Consider the following 20,029-nt stretch of genomic DNA (forward strand, 5'->3'; position numbering starts at 1 on the left):
ATTAAAAAAAAAAGTAATTAAAAAGTAAAGAATAAGAAAAATAATATTAAAAATAAGAAGAAAATTATATATATATAAAAAAAAAAAGTAACAAGCTACAAAATAAAAAAAAGTGATAAAGTAAAAAAAAAAAGAAACAAAAAATATTTGAATTAACCGAGCCTCCCCTGCCTTCCGGTTGCCTAAAGATGTCCCATTCCATTCGTATGATCAAATTTGTTTTTCTGTGTATTGATTCAGCTACACTTTAACCCCTTATCGCTGACATAACACACATATGCAATGTCAAGGAAGTGGGCTTTCTTTCATGGAGCCAAATATAATCAGCATCGGCATGCTTTTGTGGTGGGAAAGTACTTCACTGAGCTTCTCTCACAGGGAGACTGAGCTGTCACCCACAGTTCCTGTTCTTGGACCAGCAGGAGGACTGGTTCCCACTCCGGTGATGACTGTTATAGTTAACCAGTGATTACTATTTTTACAACCCACACATTTAATCTTTTTCCTCTGTGAGTAAATAAATGCATTGCACATGTCTCTCCTCCCTAGAAGAGAAGGCATACAAATTATAGACCATTCATTTCTTTGTAAGTGGGCAAACTTTCAAAATCTGCAGGGGATCAAATAATTATTTTATCCACTGTAATAATACAAAATTGGGAGATATCCAAATAACATATACCAACACATGAAGGCCCAACATTTTTTTTACAATTCAACGGAATACACTTGGTGGCTGCAAATATACATACATTTCTAAGTTGTACTTACACAAGTTGCAAAAGCGGGTTCAGATATTAAGATTTGTTTTACCTTTTGCATTATAGGGGGTGTTTTTACTCATTAAACTGAAGTTATGTACCTTCTTTATTTTTCACAAAGCCTTAAAGCGCTTGAGAGGTTGGGAAGATGTTGATAGCGAAATCCAGGAAATGTATCAAGAGGATCAGTCAGAAAAGGCAGAGGGGCGACTGTCAGTCAAAAACTTGTGCTCATTCCGTCCACTGCGTTGGCAGCTCATCTCTATCATTGTTTTGAATATGGGGCAGCAGTTGTCTGGAATCAATGCCGTGAGTGATGGAAATTCTAGAACTTTTCTTGCATTCTGATCATTTTAGCCAATTCCTACTATTAAAGCTTCTTACATGCATTGTTTTATGTCTTAGGCCCCGTATACACGACCGAACATGTCCGCTGAAACTGGTCCGCAGACCAGTTTCAGCGGACATGTTCGGTCGTCTGTACGTCCGACCGGACAATTTTCCGGCGGATTGGACAGATTCCAGCGGACAAATGTTTCTTAGCATGCTAAGAAACATGTCCGCTGGAAGCCTGTCCGTCGGACATGTTCGGTCGTCTGTACAGACTCACCGGACATGTCCGATCGGCCGAAAGCCCTCGCATGCGTCGAAGTGATTCGACGCATGCGTGGAAGCATTGACCTTCCAGGGCCGCGCACATAGCCGTGTCATCATTGCGGTGACGGCGTGGCCACGTCACCGCGTATCGTGTCTGCGCGGATTTCTGTCTGATGGTGTGTACAACCATCAGACAGAAAATCCGGCAGTGGACGCAGCGGACATGTCCGATGAAAACGGTCTGCGGACCGTTTTCATCGGAAAGATCCTCTGGTGTGTACGAGGCCTTAGGCAGCCAACACAACCAACAGGTTGAATGAAAAAAATGATCCAATTCGCCCATCCACACATTCGAGGTGGATGGAGGAATACTTCCAGCTGTGCTTTTGTATTCTGACAGTGGGAAGGCTTCCCCGCCATCAAAATACAGTAATCAGTGTTGCTGGTTATATCCGGCGGCACTGATTGTTTGGGAAAAAATCATACAGACTGGTTGTACCCAAGTCCACTTGTGAACAACCAGCCTGCCCATACATGGATTGAAATCCGACTGGTCCCTGCCGAATCAACTGAATTTCGATCCAAATATGGCCAGCTTTAGAAGCTAGGCAAAACTGTCACATAAAGACCAGAACACAATATAGCTCTCAAAGATTTTGCATATTTCTAGCTATCGTTTATGACCCTTTCAGTTATATTATCATGGCATCCAAATGCCAATACATCTCAATTTAGATCAGATTAGATTATTTTTATTATCATCATTATATTCAATACACACAAACTTACATAGTAGCTCTCTGTCAACAACAATAAATATATGCACATGCTTATCCACACATACAGCAGCAAGACAAGGTATGTGAAATCCTTGGAAAAGTATTTGAACCACTTAGAATCAACTGGTTTTCTGCAGGATTTGCCATTAAATGTGATCTAAGCCTTATCTAAGTCACAGCATAAGGCCCCTTTCACACGGACGGATAGGATGGTGCTTTTAGCTGCGGATTTTACCGCAGCTAGAAGCCCACAATGCTTTCCTATGACATCATTCACACACTACGGTTACCTGCAGTTTTGTTCCCCGCGGTTTTGTGCATATAGAAAAAATAGATCTCAATGCGTCCAGCTGCGAAATTCCATAGCTATCGGCAAATAACCGCAGTGCACTGTGTCAGCTGCGTTTGGTATGAATCTTGAGGGGGAACTCCACGCCAAATTTCAAATAAAAAACCGGCATGGGTTCCCCCTACAGGAGCATACCAGGCCCTTGGGTCCGCTATAGATTTTAAGGAGACACCCCGTACGCCGAAAAATCGGCGTGGGGTTCCCCCCAAAATCCATACCAGACCCGTATCCGAGCTGCAGCCCAGCCAGTCAGGAAAGGGGTGGGGACGAGCAAGCGCCCCCCCTCCTTAACCGTGCCAGGCAGCATGCCCTCAACATGGGGGGTAGGTGCTTTGGGGCAGGGGGGGCGCCCTGTGGCCCCCCACCCCAAAGCACCTGTCCCCATGTTGATGAGGACAGGGCCTCTTCCCGACAACCCTGGCCGTTGGTTGTCGGGGTCTGCGGGAGGGGAGCTTATCGGAATCCGGGAGCCTCCTTTAATAAGGGGGCCCCCAGGTGCCGGCCCCCCACCCTAGGTGAATGAATATGGGGTACATCGTACCCCTAGCCATTCACCTGGCGGAAAGAAAAATGTAAAAAAACACACTACACAGGGTTTTTAAAGTAATTTATTAGTCAGCTCCGGGGCCCCCCTCTCTTCTTTAGCTCTTTTACGAGGGGGGGTCTTCTTCTTCGATGTCTTCTGCGGGGGGATGTGCCGGTCTTCACCGCCCTCTGGTTCTCTTCCACCGGGGGGGGCGCTTTCTTCTTTAGCTCTTTTACAGCAGCCCCCCTTCCCGTGGCCGCATCCCAGTGCGCATGCTCAGAATCACGTCGAAACAACTGCCTAAGATACATCGAATCACTGCCTACGGCGTGAATGTAACCTACGCCTAGCCATATTCACGTACAACGTAAACGATGTAAAATACGACAGCTTGTGGCCCGGATTGTTCCCTGGTCCATACCTTTGCCTGGGTTGCGCCTCATATATGGGGAATAACTTTACGCCGGACGTACGACTTACACAAACCGCGTATATTATGCGCCGGGCGCAAGTACGTTTGTGAATCGGCGTATCTCCCTCATTTGCATATGTGCATAGAAAATCAATGGGAGTGGCAAATGCGCCCAGCGTAAATATGCACCCATGATACGACGGCATAGACAAGTTACGTCGGTCGTAGGAAGCCTATTTTTAAGCGTATCTCAGATTGTGGGCACGGCGCATAGTTACGACGGCGCATAGTTACACTTACGCGGCGTATCTCTAGATGGATGGGCACTGTGGGGTGGCACTGATGGACACTGTAGGGTGGCACTGATGGACAATGTGGGGTGGCACTGATGGACACTGGGGCGGCACTGATTAACCTATGTTGCCAGTCAGTGCCCATTTGTGGGCACTGATTGGCATCTTTTTTTTTGTTTAATGCTTTTTTTTTTTTTTTTTTTACAGCCTTTTTATTTATTTTTTTAGCCTTTTTTTTTTATCTGCCCTTCCCTGGGCTTCCCTGGTGGTCCATGTGGCGATCCGAGGGGGGGCTGCGCTGATAAACAATCAGCGCGAACCCCCCTGTCAGGAGAGCCGCTGATCGGCTCTCCTCTACTCGCGTCTGTCAGACACGAGTGAGGAAGAGCCATCAACGGCTCTTCCTGTTTACATCGTGATCAGCCGTGATTCGACACGGCTGATCACGTGGTAAAGAGTCTCCGTGAGAGACTCTCTACCGAGATCGGTGTTGCGGGGTGTCAGACTGACACCCCGCAACAACGATCGCCGGTCAGGATTCTACAACCACTTTGCTGCCGTCAATCTGTCATTGGCGGGCGGCAAGTGGTTAACTAGGTTCTTCTGCTATTGTCTAAGAGAAGGCTGAGTCAATACTGTTTATTTACCAAAATCTATTCACAATGCCATCGTTTTCTTGAACAAAAAGTCCCAATCGCCCGAGAGCTCAAGACACCAGTTTGTTCACTTCTCGGCTACTTTTATACCATTGTTCAAATCATTCTGAGTACACATCAGGCCTTGTCTTTCGTTTCCACCAAGGGCTCATAAAAATTAGAAGATGGTCAGTTAAGCTATCTGTAGAAATATTCCTATGGTGGGATTGTGTCCTTAAACATCTCTTGTTTGGTTGCGAAAAACATCATTGTTCTAAACTTGTGCAAGCATTAGCTCAGGTAAATACTAGAAATGTATTCAAATGAATGCATATATTTCAAAAGTAAGAAAAAGATACTAATACAATATTTGCGTAAAAAAAATAAAACAGTACGCTAACATTTTTGGAAGTTTGTATATGATAAAGTAATGGATTGTACAGCTCTGGGAAAGAAACTGTACTTCAGTCTGTTAGTACAGATATTCCTCCAGTATATTTCACCTATACTAACTTAAATTTTGTTTTCTTTCAGGTATATTACTATGCAGACAGTATATACGGAGCAGCTGGAGTGGCAGATGACACTGTTCAGTATGTCACAGTGGCAACTGGATCTGTCAATGTTCTAATGACAGTGGGTGCGGTGAGTTCTGTGGTTGCTCAGTGCTCATAGGGGAGCAGATTTATCCTGGGGAACAACAAGTAGAGAAGTATCTTTCTGTCCTGTTCACCACGATATTCGGCTGATGATGTAAGTGGCACATAGGTGGCTCTTTGTTCCTTCATTCTTCTTTATAAAGGAATGAAGGATCAAGAGCTGATCGCGTCAACCATTTCTAGCAAGCTGAAAATCCCTGTGTGTATTACCAAGCATTTTAGATTGTCTGAGGCTTTTTTAAAGGAGTTGTAAAGGTAAAACAAAATTTGCCTAAAATTAATGTCTGCAAGGTAGATAGACAGAATAGTGTAATGATTCTTTTAAAGAACGAGTAAATACCAATTAAATTCCTTCATCTATATCACCTCTGGCGTTCTAGTTTCTGTTCTCTCATTCACTTCCTGGTTTGCGGCGCTCGTTCATGTAAGAACTACATTTCCTAGTATGCATTGCGGCACACCCAGTAATTCACACCTCCTTGAAGTCTCTCAGGCCGCGTACACACGATCGGTTAAACCGATGAGAACGGTCTGATGGACTGTTTTCATCGGTCCAAACCGATCGTGTGTGGGCGCCATCGGTTATTTATCCATCGGTTAAAAAAAAGCCAACTTGTTTTAAATTTAACCGATGGATTCCTAACCGATAGAAAAAAAACAATCGTTAGTAGGCACAACCATCGGTTAAAAATCCATGCATGCTCAGAATCAAGTCGACGCATGCTTGGAAGCATTGAACTTCATTTTTTTCAGCACGTCGTTGTGTTTTACGTCACTGCGTTCTGACACGATCGTTTTTTTAACCAATGGTGTGTAGGCACGACTGACCATCAGTCAGCTTCATCGGTTAACCGATGAAAATGGTCCATCAGACCGTTTTCAACGGATGGACCGATCGTGTGTACAGGGCTTAACACATAGAGAGCGTCCTGCCGCACAGATGTAGTTCCCAGGAGGGGCGAGCACATCACTGACCACTGCAATAAAGCCTCCCTTCACGGTGGTAAGTTACAATCAGACAAGCTTTGAAATATTGTTTGCTTTTAACATTCCATTTTGAAAGGCATGAACTTTCCCCTAACAAAAACCATGTACACTATTAGAAATTTGTTCATTCTAGAATTTTTTTCCAGCCTGCTCTTTCAAATTTTCTGCAGTTGAGAAATAAACATCAATTTAACCCTACTAACCCTTAGAAAATCAACTATTCACAAAATGAAAAATTTCAACTGAAATTCTATTAGTATATGGCCAGCTTTAATGGCATTTAAGGGGGTACAGAAAGATATGACCATAGAACGGAAAGATATTTTGCAAAGTACAGTGGAGAGTTATAGTTTCAGGACTATGGGGGTTATTTACGAAAGGCAAATCCACTTTGCTCTACAAGTGCACTGAAAGTGCATTTTCAAGTGCAGTCGCTGTAGATCCGAGGGGAACATGCAAGGAAAATAAAAAATATAATTTTAGCTTGCAAATGATTGGATGATAAAATCAGCAGAGCTTCCCCTCATTTCACATCTTCCCCTCAGGTCTACAGTGACTGCACTTCCATGTGCACTTGTAAATAACCCCCTTTGTGTCTTATTATCTTAAAGTGGAAAATGTTATTTTTGTCCATAGTTTCATTTTAAGTTTCCACATCCATGCAATTTTGCATAGCCTTTTATAAGCAATACATTTATATAGGTTTTCTGTAATATGATTCCTAATTTTCATCTGTTGTTTTTTATTCTTTGTGACTGCTCTGCAGATAATATAAATGTGTCTTGTCTTCACTCTGTGGTTGCAGGTCGTCATTGTGGATTCATGGGGTAGACGACTGTTACTGCTTATAGGCTTCGGGACATGTTGCATTGCTTGTGTAGTGTTAACTATTGCTCTGGTTTATCAGGTAGGAATAATGTGGATTTTTAAAGACTATGCACTGAATATTAGTTATTGAACACTGAACTGATCATTGAGTAAAGATCCAAATCACTATAAATGGTTGCTTGTGTATCTAACCTTAAAGGGGTTGTAAACCCTTGTGTTTTTTAACCTTAATGCATCCTATGCATTAAAGGTGAAAAAACAACTTGCAGTCACCGGCCCCGCAGCCCCCCAGTTTTACTTACTTGAGCCCCGAATTTCCGTTGGTGCGTCCCCGCTGTCCCTCTCTCGACGGGTTCCCGGATCTTGATTGGATAGATTGATAGCATCGCAGCCATTGGCTCCCGCTGTTGACAATCAAATCCAATGACGCGGGGGGGCGGGGCCGAATCTGGCATTTGTGTCTGTGAACGCAAATGCTGGAATCGGGAGTGAGCCCGCAAGGTAACCCCCTCGGGAGAGCGCTTCTCCAAGGGGGTCGCCGTGGGACCCCAGAATAGGACAATCGGGTGCCACTCTGTGCAAAATGAGCTGCACAGTGGAGGTAAATATGATATGTTTGTTATTTTAAAAAAACACGATCCCTTACAACCACTTTTATACACGGTTCGAATTATGAGAGAATTTTTGTTCGAAAATCGTATCAAAGAATTTTCGTTATTGGGCTGCAGCAACAGCCGATTTTCGTGCGCCAATCAAATTTGAGGAATCGTACATGTCGATTTGAATTGTGTGTGTGTGTGTGTGTATGGCCCCGTACACACGGCCGAGGAACTCGACGTGCCAAACACGTCGAGTTCCTCGTCGAGTTCTGGGATGAAGCCGCCGAGGAGCTCGGCGGGCCGCCTTCTCCCATAGAACAACGAGAAAATAGAGAACATGTTCTCTATTTTCTCGACGAGTTCCTCGGCGGCTCCATCGAGCCAAAAGTGTACAGACGACAGAGTTTCTCGGCAGAATCCGGGTTTTGACCGAGTTTCTCTGTGAATTCTGCCGAGAAACTCTGTCGTGTGTACGAGGCCTCTGTGTATGTATGTATGAATGTATGTATATATATATATATATATATATATATATATATATATATATTGTGTAAAAATAAATATATATGTATTACATATACAATTCCAAACTATATGAACCCTGGCTTGTCAGCAAAAAAGTGCAGATTTTTAAATATATATATATACACACACACACTTTTTTGCTGACAGTGACAAGCCAGGGTAGGGTGCATATCAAATCGATTGGTTGCCTTTTTTTTGGTCCATCATTTGCCCATTGCCTGCCCTGCTCAGTGCTGTCTCACCCAGTGGTGTCACTAGGGTTGGTGTCACCCGGAGCGGCAAAACATGGTGTCACCCCCCGACACAACGCTGTATGTTATATATACACTGGTCTGTATATAAGAAGAGAGATACAGGAGAAAGGGGGACAAGGAGTTGGTGGAGGGAGGCAAAGATAGAGAAAGTGGGGTGAGAAAAAAATGGGGGGGAGAGAGAAGTGGAGAGAGAGAGGTAGGGGAGAGAGAGAGGTGGGGGAGAGAGAGAGAGGTGGGGGAGAGAGAGAGGTAGGGGAAAGAGAGAGAGAGAGGTGGGGAGAGAGAGAGAGAGAGGTGGGGGGAGAGAGAGAGAGAGAGAGGTGGGGGGAGAGAGAGAGGTGGGGAGAGAGAGAGAGAGAGAGATGTGGGGGGAGAAAGAGAGAGAGGTGGGGGGGAGAGAGGGTGAGGGGTAGAGGAGGAAGTGAGAAGGGGAGAGAGAATGTAGAGATAGAGGCAAGGAGGGGGGGGCAGTGCAAAAGGTGGTAGGGGGGAGACAGGGGTTTTGTGCTGTGTTCAAAAGTTTCACTTACCAATTATGCCTCCCTCTTTTCAGGCTGGTTCCCCTTTAGGTGGCTTATGCAGCTATAGCAGCCATTGTTTCAGATCTCCCGCCCAGCTTCTCAACAAAACCCCAATCACAGCTCATTGCATGCAGGGGGTTGGACTGTGGGCGGAGTTGGGCGGACACAAATGGGAGGCGGAGTGTGGCATTGGACAGTTAGTGTAGTGAGGGAGGGGCTGGGAGAACGGACAGAACCAACTGGACACTGAGCACTTGCAACCCCACTCCCGAGTGAGATGGCTCTCCAAGTCAGGCAGAGTCCCGTTATCTCCTTGGTTATTTTTGCAAGGCAGAGCAGAGATAGGGCACCGTCTCTCACTTGATTCCAGCAGGCTGCAGCCACTCTCCAGGCCTCGCCAGTCCGCTGCTTCAAAGCGAGAGAGAGGATGGAGGGGGAGGCAGATGTAGATCACTCCGCCAGCGCCTGCGGTACCTGCAGCCGGAACTATAGAAGCTGCATCGGCTTATGCGGCTCCAGGCTGGGTTACTCCGCGGCTAGTTCCTCCCTGCTCATTTCTCCCACTCGCAGCACACAGCTGTATTTGCCGGCAGACATTACCCCAGGCAGTGTTGGGTGACTGAGTTACACACAGGGACTGAGGGACATCATGTACATGTTGCAGAGTGTAGGCAGTCAGTGCAGAACAAGAGCGCAGCAGGGATGATTAGGGTGTGCCTGGGCACATCCGGCACACCCCTTGGGCACGCCTATGATTGCAATGCTAGGTCATTATGCCATGTATATACAGGTATCAAAACTTTGTCATTATATCTTAACCTTATCACTGGCAGTAGAGTCCAAAAGATTAAATTACTGTATTTTAATAATATTGAAATATAAAACAGTTCCATTGTCATCTGTAGAGATATTTTGGGCAATTCATTTTGTTTGTTGAGTTGTCTCTTGTATATCTGCTCAGCTTGTTAATAGTTTTGTCCACAAGTGAAACAATGAATAGAATATTCACTATACAAGTGGTCAAATAACACTTATTTCTCACTGCCTAAACAATGCAAGGCCAGCTGTACTACAGCCTTTGTGTACAACCAGTAATAAACTGGTATGTCTTGTTGTTTGTGAGTTAAATCTTTTCATTGTTCTCAGTTTCGAGAGTCCTTTAATTGACTTTAATTGACTTCTACGCAACTTGCTTGCGGAACAAACATTTTAAACTGCAAAGTTATTTTCTAATACTGGGAAACATTAACCTTGTATTTTGGCCTATCTGAAAATTAAACCAGTTTCTTTTCACAGACCCTTTTTCATAGCTCAGAAATATAGAAATTATATATCATATCATTTTTAATTCAGAGAGGCTCTGACATTCTGGATAGATAAGAGGCTTTGTAAGGGGAAGGACCAAATTAACCAGCCTTTTCCAGAAATCTAGGGTAGGAGCAGAGAAGTTCCACTTTAAAGTCATAACAAAACTCATATAATGATGGTAAAAATTATAGGCAAATTGCAGATATTCAATCTAAATAAATAAAACAAATATATTAAAAGTATGGACCACTCTCGGGGTGAAATCTAAGATTTAAATGGCAGCAAAAGAAAAAAAAAAACAATCCTCTTAAAGTGGTTGTAAAGTCAGAAGGCTTTTTATCTTAATGCATTCTATGCATTAAGATAAAAACACCTTCTGTGTATAGCAGCCCCCCTCTGACCCCAATACTTGCGTGAGCCCCATCTCTATTCAGCGATGTGCACGTATGCCTCGGCTGTCTGGAACTCCCCCTCCTGATTGGTTGAGACACAGCAGCAGCACCACTGGCTCCCACTGCTGTAAATCAAAGTCAGTTAGCCAACCAGGAAAAAGAGGGTGCTTGGCCAAACCGTGGCCCGGTGTCTGAATGAACACACAGAGCTGTGGCTCAGCTCAGGTGCCCCCATAGCAAGCCACTTGCTGTGGGGGCACTCGATAGGGGGGAGGGGCCAGGAGCACCGAAGAGGAGGATCTGGGCTGCTCTGTGCAAAACTGCTGTTTGTTATTGTATTGTTATTTTTAAAGAAAAAAAATTGACATTAGTATCACTTTAACTGCTAAAATATGCAAGATACTTAGAAATGCTCAAAAGCACTAACTAGAGCTGCAAGATTAATCTTAATCTAAAAAAAACACAATTCAACCCCACTCACAATCTTAATCCTGCATTTCCTCGATTCAGTGCACAGCCGCTCTCTGCTCACAGCTGACAGCTGTCAAAAAACAGAAAAAAAAGACATCCTGCCCAATTTATCGCAACATTGCTCAGCGCTGAGAGATGAAAAGAAACAATGTATCATTTGGTCCTTTTAGATCAAAGGGGTGAACTTTGGTCTGTAAATGAGGTCAGTTTAACCACTTAAAGACCACGCCTCTTTCTGACATTTGTTGCTTACAAGTTAAAATCAGTATTTTTTTAATAGAAAATTACTTAGAACCTCCAAACATTATAAATATTTTTTTAGCAGAGACCCTAGAGCAGTGATGGGAAACCACATTTCCCATGATGCTCAGCTACAATGCAGAGTGCATGAACACCATGTTACAATATTTTATGTCACACTGTATTTGCGCAGTGGTCTTTCAAAGGCAATTTTATCTGAATCGTGATTCAGTAAAGTTAGCCCAATTTTTTTGTACAATGTGAAAGATGATGTTATGGCCGAGAATCGTGATCTTTATTCTAAGCAAAAAAAAAAAAACATAATTCACATTTTATTCAGAATCGTGCAGCTCTAGCACTAACCAATATCCCTCAATTAGAATGTATTTATTTGAAAATTAAACAAATTAAAACAAATCTAAGGTCCTTAGCTTACATGGATGCGTGACAATCAGCTTCTTTTTTAAAGATTGCTAATTATGTAGAGGAAAAGTTGCCATGTTCAAACCTGCAAAAAAAATAAAATAATAAGAAAATAAAAAAAAGGTATTTTGCAAGGATTACACTTCAATTTAATTGGCTCCTGTCTAAATTGGCCCTAGTATGTGTCTGTATGAATTTGAGTTAGGGACCTTAGATTGTAAGCTTCTTGGGACAGGGATTGATGTGAATGTATAATATATATGTAAAGTGTTGTTTAAATTGATGGCGCTATATACTGTAAGTAACCGTAATATATAAATAGTATGTTAAAATGTAACAAATATAGGTGTAATTAAATGTTGACCCTATTTACTTTTTAGACAACTGTACATTGGATGCCATACCTAAGCATAGCCTGCGTGATTGTCTATGTCGTCGGTCATGCCATTGGACCAAGTAAGTAGAATATGATTGGGGCTAGTAAACACAACATTAAAGCGCATTAAAGCCATGCAAAAAAACATCTAAAATGGCCTCAGGAGCTTTATGCCATAATGTTCTAGTATGTGCAGCTGCAATGACATCCCTCCCATGCATGGCAGACAAATCATGGAGGCACAGAGTTGTGCTGTACATGTACGCTGAGCTGCATATGTACTGTACACAAACAAGCAGCTTGGTGCACACAAACAGGCAGGGGGAAGGTCCCTTTCACACAGGCGCCTCCATGAAGTGGAACCCACTCCGCTGATCCCCACTGAGCAGGCGGATGACAGGTCAGTGTCCGCTCCACTATGTAGAGCAGACACAGACACAGTCTCTATCCGATCCGCCAGATGGATGGGAAATAGGACCATCAGTCTGTTTTTGGCAGACAGGATCGGATTGGATGGCGGCGGGTGTCAGAGACTGGAGAGTCCAATCAGGTCAGCCTGAAAAACTGACAGGTGTACCTGATAGGATCAAAGATAAAAAAGAAGGCACCACTAAAATGCAGAAACAGCATGAAAACACTTACTAGAGATCTGAAGTTAAAATGCTCATCATGTTTTAAAAGAGTCCAGCTGTAATAGTAGTCCTGGAGCGGTCCAATCCGCAGAAGGGTATCCCAGCTGTCCTAGACGTCACCCACGAGTCCAGCTTTCCACGCTGGTTTCCATACAGCTCAGCAGTCTTCACACTGGTCCCTCTTCCTGTGGCTTCCCACTGCTGGACTTTAAAAAAAAAATGATGAGCGTTTTAACTTCAGATGTCTAGTAAGTATTTTTTTATCCCTTGACGATAAAGTCATGGTGTTTCTGCACTTAGAGGCGCCTTCTTTTTTATCTTTTTTCCTCAGAGTTGTTGCTTTCCTCTTGAAGTGCTGCCTTAGTGCCCTGAATTGACGTTCACCAGCCAGATTTACACCTGCCCTTCCAGGGGCATCTTCTCTGGTCAGATGCTGCTATCCAGGAGTGTCCTTCATTCTCTTATCCTGGACCTGATAGGATTGCCTGTGTGAAAGGGGCCAAAAGAAATTAATAAGGTCTCTTCAATCATAAAAATCCTACCTGTCGGTGTTTTATTATTATTTAGATTCAATTCAACTTTATTGGACATGATGTTTGGGTTCAATTTTTCTTTTTTTTGTCCATGAGTCCATGGGGTTAATTTACTAAAGGCAAACAGGCCAGTTGAAGAACTGCTGACTTTTATCATCCAATTATGTGCAGGCCAAAATGCTGTCTTTTTTTTTTTTTTTCCCTTGCAAATAACCAGGTGGGTATTCTCTGCAAAGTGAATTTTAAGCACATTCACTAAGCTCTGGGGAAAATTCCCTTGAAATTGCAACTTCCATTGCAAATTTGACAATCCATTTTTTTTTAGTAAATCAACTAATGTCTCTATGTCAGCTATACTGTACTATCCTTAGTGCTTGACAATGCTGGCAACAAATATGAAATACAACAAAGGCAACATTTTTTTATTGGGTTGTCCCCAAAAAAGTAATAGTGTGGATATCTTCCAATAGGGAAACTAGTTCTGGTGACCCGGGGGATTTTCAATTGCAATGGATCCTTGTGATAGTGCTCCAAACTTATTTGGTAAATTGGAACAATGTAGCGCTAATATCTGTGTAAAGATATGGAAAGAACACACATCTAAAGATAACATACCAAATCACGTGACCTTACTAAACATATTAGTGTGCCAACATATAGTAAAGGCTTGCAAATAATAACGATGAATTGAGAAAGTGCATAAAGTGACTGGAATCCAAACGAATGGAAATAAGGGTGACTTCACCACAGGAAAGTGCATGAAGTGACTAGAGTCCAAATAAATGTGGATAAAGATGGCTTCACCATGAGGAGATCTTAAGAGATTGAACAACAGCTTGACAGAAGTGCCACCACCAATGGTAGAAAAGGGGGCTTACCAAATATAAATGACTAGGGAAGGTATATACCGTCCAAGTCACCAAAGGCTTGTATCGATCACCCTGATCTAAACAGCTGGTCCTGGATCCAAACGGCTAATCGACTTGATGATCCCAAATTGCAGTGATAATGATCACTTCATAGAGGCTCGGTAACCCCAGCCATGCAAGAAATATTGAAAAGAACTCACATAGCATGATACCGTATGAACAGTGTTGTTTATTAAAAGTAGGATAAAACTCACATGTTAAACGCTCATCATAGGCTTGTCAGATGTTATGGTACCAAAAGCGATGTTGTGGATGGGTTCACCGGACGTGTCTCGACTAGAAATGTCGTCATCTGGGGTGTGGACCCCCACCACTGCAACGCTATTTATAAGAAAGATGATGACCCCCAAATTGGAAAGGCCAAGAGGCCGGACAGGATGTGACCTCACTTGCAGTTTAGAAACCCGGAAGTGATAATAATGGAATGTTTCACCTACATATGGAATAGTGTGGCATATATTAAACATATCACACTTCCAAACACAAAGAAAATAAGGGAAAAACACGTCAAACTACCTTTCAGTCTGAATAAACGGATGCAAAAACCATTCCTGTCATACCAGGAAGTGTCAGACGCAACCAAGCCTTGCTATGGATGGGACGGAATGACAACATTTCCGCCTACACATAGTGTGACCAAAGGCTGTATAGATGTACATATCCAAGCCTCGTTATGAAAACAAGGCCTGGCACACATCCAAGCCTCTCTATGAAAACGAGGATTGGCAACAAGGCCAATGGATGTATGGATGTACAGTGTGTGGCACCCCGGTACGGCACTTAGTACGGCTCTGGCCGCATGGCGCCCCTGTTGCCCATGGCGCCCTGTGCAGCCGCACAGCTCGCACACCCCAAAGGCCGGCCCTGCCTACTGGCAAGCTTATAGTAAGGCTTACCTGTAGGTACTGTGAATATTTCCTAAACTTGCACAGTTTAGGAGATATTCAGACAACATGCAGCCCATGCTGTAACGGGTATCGTGCACATAGCTATGAGTAAGCATATATCCAAGATGTGAAACGTGTTAGCCATTTGTCCCTGTACTGTATGTCCAGTGTCCACTTCTCACCATTGATTGTTGCTTTGCATGATTTTTTGGATACTTTGCAGTTTTGGATTTTATCCTTTGCCTTTTTTTTCAATAAATATCGCCTATCAGAGTGAGGCAGTCCAGGATCATCTTTTCTCTTCATGGATCAGCGCAGAGCTTGCACCTGTCAGTGCATCAGGGTGGGAGCGTAGCATAGGTGCTTGTAGCGCTTGAAGCGGTACTTTTCTCATTATCGTGCACAACATGCGCGGGAGTAACCTCATCGTGCCCCCAGCCACTTATGTAGCCGGAGGACATGCACCAGGAAGGAAGACCGGGGAAAGGTGTCAGCCCCCTTAGCTGTGACAGTGTGGCTCTGGAGGGCTTCGTTCTAAGGTAAGTTTCTCATAATGTGCCAGCATGCGATGCACACTAGCACATTATGACATTATCTTGCAGGGTATTTTTTACTTCCATCAACTGCAGTTTACCACCACTTTAACCTGCAGTTGACCTCTTTTTGACCTGCTTCAAGTGTGTCTTTTTATTGCTCTAGACATTTATGGGAATGCAATTCGAAGTGACCAAAAGCCCTTCGACACAGGATCTCAGGGTGTGTTGGTTGGTGTTAGGGTTTCGGGGTGAGTTGTTGTATACGATGGCTAGGGGTATGGCATCACGCTTAGCAAAAGCTACCAATGTTACACTCAGTCACTCTACATGTAGTATAAAATGCAATTTCTTCTTGCCCAATAGGTTCCATCCCATACGTGATTACAACTGAGATGTTTCGCCAGGCTTCCCGTCCTGCAGCCTTTATGGTAGCTGGAAGTGTTCACTGGTTATCAAACTTCACTGTAGGGCTCATATTTCAATTCCTTATGGTAAGAGCATGTTCATCATTTATTGGATGCTGAAACTGGCCACAGACCTAATGATAAATAAACAACCAATTATGGATTCAGTCGTTTCACTGGAAAATTACTATTTGACACAACAAAGATAAATATACATTTGGCCAAACTTCCTGGATTTTTTATTAGGCTCAACTGTTTTTTCAGTGAAACCAACTGAAAGTCTAAAGGCATAGGTCAATATTTGAAAGCCATGTGGCCAACCTAAGAATCTCCTGTAATAATAATGTTTTACTACTGAACAATAATAGGTAGTGGTACTTGTGATTGTCAGGAAAATCTCTATTATCGTATATCTCTTTATGTGATATTTTTTTTGTGTTGCAGAGTGGATTAGGCCCATACTGTTTCATTCTCTTTGCTGCCATCTGCCTTGCAACTTTCATCTTTATATATTTTATTGTTCCTGAAACCAAAGGCAAAACCTTCCTCGAAATCAGTCAACTAATGGCAAAGAGAAATGGGCTTGAAGAAAAAACAGACTCCAGGGAATTTGAAGACCTAACATCACCAACATCCAATAGCATACCGATAAAAGAAGATGGTGTCATCAAAACTGCACTGTGACCAAATGTTTGCACTCAGGACTCTCTGTAGCCGTTTGCTTAGTTAAGATGCGGGATAAGAAATCCTACTGATCTACAGGGTTTTCAGAACAGTCAGTCAGGCCTAGTCAGCCTTATTTATGCATGACAGCAGGTATTGTATAAAAATCTATGGCGCAATCATGATGACATACAGTATCTGTTGCCAGGCAAAACAAAGTGTTTGCTCGCTATGATGAAATCTATATACCCGATGCCTTCCATTTATCGCATCAGTCACATGACAAGCTACATTTTTTAATAAATTTTGACTTGATATACAAGCGATGTCTTGATATAAGAGTAGCGTCATGTCACAACTGAGTATAAAATAGAAGAGAGGCGCCTCTAAGTGTAGCAATATGGTTACATTTAATGAAGGTACAACATTTAGAAACTCATATGGCTGATGATGAAAAGAGGCACATCTAAGTATGCAGGCATCTAGGTAAAAGCTGTCCACATAGACCATCCTCTGCACCACCATTGATGTCATCCCTTCCATGAGCGGTTCAAGCCTCGCTTTCAGATTGCTCTACTGGAGTGCAGTCTTCCTGGTCACAATTGAGAACTGACAGCGGTGAGAGACGGCAGTGAGGAGGATGGTCTATCTATGTGGATCGCTTTACCCCAGATCCCTGCATACTTAGATGTGCCTCTTTTAATCATCAACCATGTGAGTTGCTAAATGTTGTACCTTCATTAAATGTAACCATATGGCTACACTTAGAGGTGCCTCTCTTCTCTGTTATACTCTGTAGCTCCTGCTGGATTTTGCATCTAATCCCCTTGCGGAGGCTTCCATTTGTGGGTGGACATTTTATGGTTAGACAACTTATCACATTGCTATAATCTTATTATATGGACTATAAACTGAAGGACTTATGAATAAATGGTAGTGGAACAAATCATTTGAGTTTCCATTATTTCCTATGAGAAAATTTGCTTTGATATACAACTGCTTTGGATTACAAGCATGCTTCCGGAACTAATTATGCTCGCAATCCAAGGTTTTACTGTATGTGTTTAATGAAGGTGGACATTTTCCTTTTTCTGTAGCAGGTCATATGGGCCCCTGAGGAACACTTGCCTATTTGAAATAGTGTCCATTGTGAATTTTATTTGGCACATCTGTAACAATATCTATGACCCTTATTTAGCCCATTTGCACCCACTTATTGCTGTTGGAGTCTAATTATACACAAGCCAAGCATGTACATTTTTTTTAGTATTGTAAGGGAGCTTGTGTACCTAATTTAATACAGTATTTCCTTATTTCGCACACTGTGGATTTGTAACATTAAATAAAAAAGTAACTACCGTATATACACGAGTATAAGCCGACCTGAATATAAGACGAGGCACCTAATTTTACCACATAAAAATGGGAAAACGTATTGACTCGAGTATAATCCTAGGGTGTCCATCTGCACGCCTCACTGTGTCCATGTGCATGCCTCACTGTGTCCATGCCTCACTGTGTCCATGCCTCACTGTGCCCATGCCTCACTGTGTCCATGACTAGACTGATGTTTAACATGGGAGTCTATGGAAGGGGTGCCCGTCTTTGAAAAAACCATGCTCCCCAGCCGTAGGTACCTCGGACAACAAACTTTGCACATTTGCAGAGGAAGAGTGGGGCTACATGTGTGTCAGGGGACCTACGGCCGTCCGGTACCGGGTCCCCAAAGTCCGGGAGATCAGGCGCAAAAAGGTGACTCGAGTATAATCCGAGGGGGCATTTTCAGCACAAAAAATGTTGCTGAAAAACTTGGCTTATACTCGAGTATATACGGTAATATCTTTCAAGCATTCATTTTTTGTGGCTTTAATTTGTTACTATTATCATTTGACTATTTGTGTCATAAAACAAAATAGTTTTCAACACAATTCCTAAAAATGAGGAGCTAATGTCTAATTTTAAGATAGTGAGTAGAGATATGCAGATCATGTCTTCATTTCACTGTACAGTAGACAACTATGCATCAAGAACCTCTATTTTATAGCATAGGTAGAGTTTAACTTTACAGAGTGGTTTATGCAACTTGCTTGCAGCTTTTTTTGATTGGTTGTTCATCAGAAACGCAATACAGTGTATATGAAAAAACATGGCTCTATGGCACTGTGGTCACTTTCAACACAATTCCAAAAAACAAAGGACTTCTTCATTTGAGGACAGTGAAGAGGACCTTTTTGCCTGTAGTTTACTGTACATCCAGAGCTGCATCCAGAACACCACATGTCCAACCTGACTTAAAGTGGATGTAAACTCAATTATTTTATTTTTTTTGCTGTCACAATTTAGAGTAAAATATTTCCTATCATCTGTGCCCAGTCTTGCCACACAGAGTTAATCCAGCTCTGAGCAATCCTCTTTTATTGTTCAGTGAGATAAATGGACTAACAGAGAAAAACCTTGGTCCTTTCAGCCCCCTTGCTGTGAGTGACAGGTTATTTACATATCTCATGCACTAGCTTGGAGACAGGCATTATTTTTTAATTCCCACCCCCACTCCTTTTCTGAAGTCATGTGGTTACTTTTCTGGATTTTTACTGGATGTTAGTGATAATAGTAGAGTTCAGTGTAAGGGAAGTGTAGAGGAGGGCGGGAGACTACTGACATCACGACTCCACCCACAGAGCTCCAGACAACAGATCCACCCACAGAATCTGCAGTTTTTCAGTTCTTATAACAGACAGAGGGGAGACATTTGACAGATAAGGATACATGCAGGAGGCATGTATATCCTTATAGATCAGCACCATGACAGTAGTTTAGAAAGGAAAGGAGTGTGTTTACATCCACTTTAAAGCAACTCCAAAACAAAGTGCCCCCTGCAAAAAAAGATGGTTCATTCTTACCTCTCCCACTGTCTATCAGTGGTGGCTGGTGTTTTTTTTTGGGGGGGGGGGGGGGGGGGGCGACAAACACCCCGAGCCCTCCCTTTTTTGAAGCTGTAGAGTTTAGGAGATATTTCCAGTACCTACAGGTAAGCTTTATTATAGGTTTACCTGTAGGGAAAAGTAGTTGTACCATAAAACACTTTAAAACGGAACACATGAATTCTGTCGCTGTTTAAGGTGGTAATTAAACGCACTTGGTGCCTTATCAGCATTAAATTCGTTTTAGAACCTGGGTAATTCATATGTGTTCAGGTTTAAAGGTATGAGTCAGCAACCCAAGATTTGGGGTAGTACCTATCGCATGCCTATTGCTGTCACAAGGATGTTTAAAAATAAATTAAAGCAACAGTGTAAAAATAAAAAATAAATGTATTATAAAAAAAAAAAATTCAAAGTGCCCCTGTCCTCCCGTGCGCAAAGGTGAATGCATGCTTTGGTCCCAGCGATCGTCTCACACATATGAGGTACCACTGTGAATGTCGGATCATGGGCAGTAAAGTGTACCTTATGAATAGTAAAAGTTACGTTGTTTGTTTCCGTTGCACGGGCCTGTGCAATTTTAAAGTGT

The 20,029-nt window shown here is 42.8% G+C and overlaps 1 protein-coding gene across 1 annotated transcript in view; it reads left to right on the top strand.

Moving 5' to 3' along the window:
* SLC2A5 (solute carrier family 2 member 5) overlaps nt 1-16,876 on the top strand; it is a 33,783-nt gene extending 16,907 nt beyond the window's left edge. The window contains exons 7-12 of the mRNA XM_040325938.1: nt 883-1,070; nt 4,887-4,997; nt 6,804-6,905; nt 11,940-12,015; nt 15,816-15,943; nt 16,301-16,876. Of these exons, the coding sequence (XP_040181872.1) occupies nt 883-1,070; nt 4,887-4,997; nt 6,804-6,905; nt 11,940-12,015; nt 15,816-15,943; nt 16,301-16,540 (845 nt within the window). The 3' untranslated portion in view covers nt 16,541-16,876. The remainder of the gene's footprint in view (nt 1-882; nt 1,071-4,886; nt 4,998-6,803; nt 6,906-11,939; nt 12,016-15,815; nt 15,944-16,300) is intronic.
* Nucleotides 16,877-20,029: the final 3,153 nt, after the last annotated feature.

This window comes from Rana temporaria, chromosome 10 (assembly GCF_905171775.1).
Source record: "Rana temporaria chromosome 10, aRanTem1.1, whole genome shotgun sequence".
NCBI classification, from domain to species: Eukaryota; Metazoa; Chordata; class Amphibia; order Anura; family Ranidae; genus Rana; species Rana temporaria.